The 8,507-nt window shown below is 42.2% G+C and overlaps 1 protein-coding gene across 2 annotated transcripts in view; it reads left to right on the top strand.

Annotated features, from left to right (window-relative positions):
- The first annotated feature begins 392 nt into the window (after positions 1 to 392).
- The window catches only part of PDE8B (phosphodiesterase 8B), a 235,870-nt gene continuing 227,755 nt past the window's right edge, over positions 393 to 8,507 (top strand). Inside the window, exon 1 of one of the 2 annotated variants that reach the window (XM_069749992.1) lies at positions 393 to 1,708. In XM_069749992.1, coding sequence (XP_069606093.1) covers positions 1,421 to 1,708 — 288 coding nt within the window. In that variant the 5' untranslated portion in view covers positions 393 to 1,420. The remainder of the gene's footprint in view (positions 1,709 to 8,507) is intronic. The other variant, XM_069749999.1, reaches the window with a different exon arrangement.

Genomic DNA, 8,507 nt, shown 5'->3' with positions numbered 1-8,507 from the left:
CTGAAAAGATGGTAACAAATTGCAAGCTTTCCAGACTACACAGGTCTCTTCATCATCTGATGAAGAGACCTGTGTAGTCTGGAAAGCTTGCAATTTGTTACCATCTTTTCAGTTAGCCATTAAAAGGTATCAACCACTGAGGACTCTCAATTCTAAATATTTTTCTAGAAATTCTTGTACATTCCAGTAGATGGGAGAAGAGCAGTTCATCATCAGCTTCATGTGTTGCAATCTTTCTATCTTGGGCTCTATGACAGCGTGATTCCCGGTTGCAGAGAAGGGGGCTCCTGCCACCCACTACTGAGATAAAAGGGGTGAAAATGATGTGTAAATGGGACAACGCCTTGTTGCTTTCCAGCTAGAGGAGGAGGCAGCAGCATTAGTGACAAGGCTGGGAGGGCTCAGGAGAAGGCAGATCTAGAGCTGTGCATGAAGAGGATCTGCAGTCACCAGCAAGGGATTCTCCACTGTCATCACTGCCTAGGGATCTATTATATGCTCAGCTGTGCACAATAGGGATGTATGTGACCGCAGTGCTGAAGAGGCACAGGTACCACCGATGAGCTGGTAAAGGCAATGGTTGCTAAATGTTGTCGCATGCATTTGGTGCTGTGATCTGATGCTGGGAATGGAGGAGTATGAGCGTGTAAGGCAGTGATTGTAAGGCATCCTCTGTGCAGGCTTCTGTTATGTCATTGCATTGCAGAGGTAGGGACATGCTGGAGATAACTGTTGCTTGCTGAGCAGAAGAAAGCATTTTGTCCATGCCAGCCTGGCACACAGGGTATCACCATCCGAGGGAATCCCCCATCATTTCATTCATTCTTTCCTGATTGTGTAACTGGCGTGAGGACAGTGCTGACTGATGAGACACCTGTCTGGGTAATAGACCTTGATGATGCTGAGCCCAGCCGTGTTGGCGCAATGTTTGGGCTTACATGCAACAGTATAGCAGTGGGATCTCACAAGGGTTTGCGATAGAATATGGCACTGTGATCTGTGATTTATTAGCGCAGTCTAGGAAGTCCTGCAAGTTTTTCTTTTTCAATTGTGATTGGTTCCAATGATTACGGTTGGCAACGCATTTCAGTGTTTGCAGTTTTTTGGATTTAGTGAAATTTTTATTATCATAGATCTGCTATCATTTGGTGTACCTGTGAATTATTCCCAATAGACTGATGAATGAATGAATGAATGAATGAATGAATGAATGCATCTGGATGGCAGCACCAAGTACATGATAGATCTGGCATTCTGCAAAATGGATAAATGATTAATTAGATAAATCTGCGGAGCAGCACTATGTACATTGACACTATGGCTCTTTTTGGTGGCATTCTATAAACAGCCCACAGCATTAGTGAAGATCTCATCCCTATACAAGGTGCCCCAGTGCCAACCACTGCACCGTGGCACAGGTATGGGCTGCGCTCCCAGTATCCACGTATCACAGAGCGGGGTGATTTACTGCCGGGACTCGGATGAGTCCAACTCCCCGCACCAGACCACCACCATTTCCCAGGGAACAGCTGCCACCTTACACGGGCTCTTCATCAAAACCGACGCTGCTGATAACATCCCTTCTGTGCTCGCCTACCAGAGTCGCTACCCACCAGCAGCCCGCACTGGCTCCCGCAAGGAGCGCAAAGAGACTGGGCCATACAGCTGCATAGAGGCCGAGACACAGACCAGCCACACCAGCGTGAAGGTGAGTGTCGTCCTGTGTACATAGCATCTCTGGGCCTGGGTTACTAAACCAAAGTGGAGCAATTTCTTGAAACTGCTTCTTATTTGTTAGTGCTATATTATGCACTACTTACTTTAACGTTGTAAAAGTAAGTAGTATGTTATGTTTTTATTTTGTACGTTACGTTTTACGTTGTAGAATTTTAGCACTGAGTTTTTCTGCATCGGAGCTTCAAAGAAATAACTTCAGGGAGGTGCAACACATAGAAATGTGTCATAGTTCATGCAGATCTCTCATCATATGTCATAGTACAAACTACAAACACAATTAAATAGATCTCTAATACCTAAGGGAGCTGGTGTACTTACTTTGAAAATTCACATCAGAATAGTTGTATAATCTTGAAATAAAAAGGCAAGAGCAGCACAAAGATGCTTATCTTAGTATTAGACAGGAATCTTTCAAAAAGGAAGATATAGCCATTCTGACTTAGATTTTCAAAATAGTTACACCAGTTTCATCAAGCTTAGAAAATCTCTTTAATAATACATGCAATTTGCAGTGACATCTGGTGACTGATTCACTTTAATGCCTAAATGTCACATAGCATAGCCCTAGAAATTTCATGCCAGACCTTTTAGACACTAAGGATGGAGGCTAATTTATGGGAGTAAAGATGAGCAACAAGACTCCCAGGTCCCTGGTGCAGCATCCACGTCGGTAGTCTGTGGCCGCTGGACCACAGCCCTGTGGAACCTATCATGACTGTCAGCAGCCATGGCACTACTTCTGATTAGTAGGCTTAGATGACATTGTGCTTGTCCTACTTATCATAAGATGTCGGCAGATAAGAGGAGTTTTACTGGACAATGGTCCGATGGCCATGAACTACTGTCTAGATGAGTGCTACAATTGCCAAAAATTAGTACGGTATGTTCTTACTAACAAATTATTATGTCTACAAACAGCAATTCTTACCCCATAAAAGTAGTCAAGTAGCACCCATACATATTACAATGCCCTGCCTCATAGTAGAATAATAAGGCGCTCACACAGGTAAAGTTTTGTAAAGTTTCTGTCATTATGTTAATGATCTCTAAGGTATTGTAGAAGTAATAATGTCTTGATATTTAGACAATAATGCTGTTCCTGCAGCAACAAAAGACTACAGTTTACTCATAGTAATAACCAAAGTGTCCTCAGAATACATAAAAAAGTTGATAAAACGCCAGCCCCTGGTGTTAAAAAACACGTGTACCCATGTTCCATGGTCATAAGTAGAGCCTTTGCATTTCAGGTTTGTCTACCCTTAATCAAAATACACAAGATCTCATAATGGCAAATGAAATTCTTTTGTAAATTCATCCGTCTCATAATGACAGCAAAAGTGGCGCTAAAAAAAATCAAGAATCACTGCCCCCATAATGTTGTCAACCATCAGCAAGAGACTATATTTTTCAAAAGGAGCGATGCATGGCAGAAGTGATATTTGTCTCCCAGACATTCCAGACCAGTGGACAACTGTGACTTAAGTTTACTATTCAGTTAATAATAAGCCCTTCTCATATCAATAAATCCGTAAGTGCTACTCAAACAATGTATTCAATCAGATAAAATCCTTCACACCATTGGGAACATGTATCTGACGTGTACAAAATGTTTACTAATGATAAAAGTGTGTGTTCTTGTGTATTTGGCGAGTAGTGAAAAAATCTGTACCATGAGTTTCGTTGACTATAAGTCCATGGACTTTGTAGGTGATAATCTAGTGTCTACAAGACTGTATCGTTGTGTTCAGAAGTACAAATGTCTCAACCAGTATACAGAATGTGACCAGTAGAGGTATTCGCTAAAAATTTGATTCCATCTGGTGCATTATAAAGAAAAATATTTGTGTGAAGCAATATTTGATTGGATGACTACTCTGTTATCTTGGGGTTGATACCTGAAAGTGACCACTATTTAGAGCAACCTTTAGGGTAAGCTGACACATTGCAGGTTTGCAATGGACCTTTTCCAAATCAAATTTGCGAGTACTTGTAAGGTAATCAGCAGAGGCAGATGCTCATTAAATCTTGCAAAACTTACAGCACATCTCCTTTGCAGACTAATAACATGTTTGAAAAAAAAGAATATAACTCTGCATGTGATTCTCCAGTCCCAGCACACTGGAACAGCGGTCCATCCAGTGTGACCACTAGAGCCTCTTAATGGCTGTAGCTGTTACTTGGGTTGAAACAGTTGCACAGGATGCGTAGAGACTGACAGTGTATGAAGGGAGATATGTGTCACTGCGCATACTGCGGTAAGTGATGTAGAACCAGAATCTTTTGCCTCCATCACAGTACGTGCTGAAAGGGTTTAATGAAAGCTATGTTATGGGCTGATTTTAGTAGACCTTCATAGAGCGGGTGGGAGGAGGTCCACCGTATCTCCACCTGCAAAGTTCTGACAGGACCTGTGTGATGCCAAGGTTATGTGATCATCACATGGTTTCTTATATACCAGGAACTGAGAGTCAGGCTGTGGTTGTGTCTTGGGAGACCAGGAACTCCCACATAGCTCCAGGAGGAGCTGAGGAATCCGCAGGTTATCTGCTAGGGAATCCTGCAGGGAAAGGACTTTTATGGACTGTGTCTTTGTTTGTTTTACTATTATGCCAGAAAGGCTCTGTTTATTTTGCTGAACCCTGCCAAAGTTTAGGCTATCCATAATAAACCAGCAGGTGATCTACTACCAGAATTGTGGAGCAGCTGAGTGAACCCCTCACAAAATATACAGTACATACCAAAAGTTTGGATACACCTTCTCATTTAAAGATTTTTCTGTATTTTCATGACTATGAAAATTGTACATTCACACTGAAGGCGTCAAAACTATGAATTGACACATGTGGAATTATATACTTAACAAAAAAGTGTGAAACTGAAATTATGTCTTATATTCTAGGTTCTTCAAAGTAGCCACCTTTTGCTTTGATGACTTTTTTGCACACTCTTGGCATTCTCTTGATGAGTTTCAAGTGGTAGTCACCGGGAATGGTCTTCCAACAATCTTGAAGGAGTTCCCAGAGATCCTTAGCACTTGTTGGCTCTTTGCCTTCACTCTACAGTCCAGCTCAACCCAAACCAACTCGATTGGGTTCAGGTCTGGTGACTGTGGAGGCCAGGTCATTGAAAAATAAATGATGGTCCAACTAAACGCAAACCAGATGGAATAGCATGCCGCTGCAAGATGCTGTGGTAACCATACTGGTTCAGTATGCCTTCAATTTTGAATAAATCCCCAACAGTGTCACCAGCAAAGCACCCCCACACCATCATACCTCCTCCTCCATGCTTCATAGTGGGAACCAGGCATGTAGAGTCCATCCGTTCACAAAGACATGGTGGTTGGAACCAAAGATCTCAAATTTGGACTCATCAGACCAAAGCACAGATTTCCACTGGTCTAATGTCCATTCCTTGTGTTCTTTAGCCCAAACAAGTCTCTTCTGCTTGTTGCCTGTCCTTAGCAGTGGTTTCCTAGCAGCTATTTTACCATGAATGCCTGCTGCACAAAGTCTCCTCTTAACAGTTGTTGTAGAGATGTGTATGCTGCTAGAACTCTGTGTGGCATTGACCTGGTCTCTAATCTAAGCTGCTGTTAACCTGCAATTTCTGAGGCTGGTGACTCGGATAAACTTATCCTCAGAAGCAGAAGTGACTCTTGGTCTTCCTTTCCTTGGGCGGTTTTCATGTGAGCCAGTTTATTTGTAGCGCTTGATGGTTTTTGCTACTGCACTTGTGGACACTTTCAAAGTTTTCCCAATTTTTCGGACTGACTGACCTTCATTTCTTAAAGTAATGATGGTCACTCGTTTTTATTTACTTAGCTGCTTTTTTCTTGCCATAATACAAATTCTAACAGTCTATTCAGTAGGACTATCAGCTGTGTATCCACCAGACTTCTGCACAACACAACTGATGGTCCCAATCCCATTTATAAGGCAAGAAATCCCACTTATTAAACCTGACAGGGCACATCTGTGAAGTGAAAACCATTCTCGGTGACTACTTCTTGAAGCTCATCAAGAGAATGCCAAGAGTATGCAAAGCAGTCATCAAAGCAAAAGGTAGCTACTTTGAAAAACCTAGAATATAAGACATAATGTCAGTTGTTTCACACTTTTTTGTTAAGTACATAATTCCACATGTGTTAATTCATAGTTTTGATGCCTTCAGTGTGAATCTACAATTTTCATAGTCATGAAAATACAGAAAAATCTTTAAATGAGAAGGTGTGTCCAAACTTTTGGTCTGTACTATATCTATCTATCTATCTATCTATCTATCTATCTATCTACTCTTGGCATTCTCTTGATGAGCTTCAAGAGCTAGTCACCGGCAATGGTTTTCACTTCACAGGTGTGCCCTGTCAGGTTTTATAAGTGGGATTTCTTGCCTTATAAATGGTGTTGGGACCATCAGATGTGTTGTGCAGAAGTCTGGTGGATACACAGCTGATAGTCCTACTGAATAGACTGTTAGAATTTGTATTATGGCAAGAAAAAAGCAGCTAATTAAAGAAAAACAAGTGGCCATCATTACCGTATTTTCTGGTGTATAAGACGACTGGGCGTATAAGACGACCCCCAACTTTTCCATATAAAATATGGAATTTGGGATATACCCGCCGTATAAGACGGGGGTCATCTTATACGCCCAGTCATCTTACACGGCGTGTGCGGTGCGTATGGTTCCCAGGGTCTGGAGGAGAGGAGACTCTCCTTCAGGCCCTGGGATCCATATTCATGTAAAAAATAAAGAACAAAAATAAAAAATATGGATATACTCACCCTCTTACGGCCCTGGCTCTCAGCGTTGCAAGCGGCAGCCTGCGTTCCTAAGAATGCATTGAGCGTAGGACCTGCAATGACGTTGCGGTCACACGACCGCGACGTCATCGCAGGTCCTACGCTCAATGCATTCTTAGGAACGGAGGCTGCCGCTTGCAATGCTGAGAGCCAGGGGCCGTCAGAGGGTGAGTATATCAATATTTTTTATTTTTATTCTTTATTTTTTACATGAATATGGATCCCAGGGCCTGAAGGAGAGTCTCTTCTCCTTCAGACCCTGGGAACCATCCAGGATCGCTCCCTGCACATGCCATACCCGGCATATAAGACAACCCCCGACTTTTGAGACGATTTTAGGGGTTAAAAAGTCATCTTATACGCCGGAAAATACGGTACTTTAAGAAATAAAGGTCAGTCAGTCCAAAAAATTGGGAAAACTTTGAAAGTGTACCCAAGTGCAGTTGCAAAAACCATCAAGTGCTACAAAGAAACTGGCTCACATGAGGACTGCCCCAGGAAAGGAAAACCAAGAGTCACTTCTGCTTCTGAAGATAAGTTTATCCAAGTCACCAGCCTCAGAAATCGCAGGTTAACAGCAGCTTAGATTAGAGACCAGGTCAATGCCAGATAGAGTTCTAGCAGCCGACACATCTCTACAACAACTGTTAAGAGGAGACTTTGTGCAGCAGGCCTTCATGGTAAAATAGCTGCTAGGAAACCACCGCTAAGGACAGGCAACAAGCAGAAGAGACTTGTTTGGGCTAAAGAACACAAGGAATGGACATTAGACCAGTAGAAATCTGTGCTTTGGTCTGATGAGTCCAAATTTGAGATCTTTCGTTCCATCCACCGTGTCTTTCTGCGATGCAGAAAAGGTGAACGGATGGACTCTGTATGTCTGGTTCCCACCGTAAACCATGGAGGAGGAGATTTGAAGTGTGGGGGTGCTTTGCTGGTGACACTGTTGGGGATTTATTCAAAATTGAAGGCATGCTGAACCAGCATGGCTACCACAGCATCTTGCTGCAGCATGCTATTCCTTCCGGTTTGCGTTTAGTTGGACTATCATTTATTTTTCAACAGGACAATGACCCCAAACACACCTTCAGGCTGTGTAAGGGCTATTTGACCAAGAAGGAGAGTGATGGGGTGCTACGCCAGATGACCTGGCCTCCACAGTCACCAGACCTGAACCCAATCGAGATGGTTTGGGGCGAGCTGGACCGCAGAGTGAAGGCAAAAGGGCCAACAAGTGCTAAGCATCTCTGGGAACTCCTTCAAGATTGTTGGAAGACCATTCCCGGTGACTACCTCTTGAAGCTCATCAAGAGAATTCCAAGAGTGTGCAAAGCAGTCATCAAAGCAAAAAGGTGGCTACTTTGAAGAACCTATAATATAAGACATATTTTCAGTTGTTTCACACTTTTTTGTTATTCCACATGTGTTAATTCATAGTTTTGATGCCTTCAGTGTGAATTTACAATTTCCATAGTCATGAAAATACAGAAAAATCTTCAAATGAGAAGGTATGTCCAAACTTTTGGCCTGTACTGTGTATATACAGTATTAATACCATAAAAGTTCAATAAATTGTCATGCTGGCAATTATGAATTAATTATTATTGGATAATAGCTATTTGATTCGTACTCATATATGTAATTATCTACACCTTGGCAAATCTTAGAAATATTGATGAATGAAGTCGGTGTGATCTTCAGGTCAAGCACCAGACTAATGGATTCATTCCCATTACTCTTGTATGGGGCTTTTATTGAGGCATGCTAAATTATTAGAATTTCCAGACCATGAATTGGCTGGTTAAAAGCCTGTTACTGTAAGAGTAAACTATATTTGTTCATTTGTGATCGGAGCTAATGAGTTAAATGAAGCCTGGGTTTATGTACAGTAGTTGCAGGTAATTAGCGTCTATCAGCCACTCTTTGTAGTGAAATAATTGTAGCCTTAGAGAGTGGCGCGGTCCC

Source organism: Ranitomeya imitator, chromosome 1, assembly GCF_032444005.1.
Source record: "Ranitomeya imitator isolate aRanImi1 chromosome 1, aRanImi1.pri, whole genome shotgun sequence".
NCBI lineage: Eukaryota > Metazoa > Chordata > Amphibia > Anura > Dendrobatidae > Ranitomeya > Ranitomeya imitator.
This window is presented reverse-complemented; position numbering and strand designations above follow the sequence as displayed.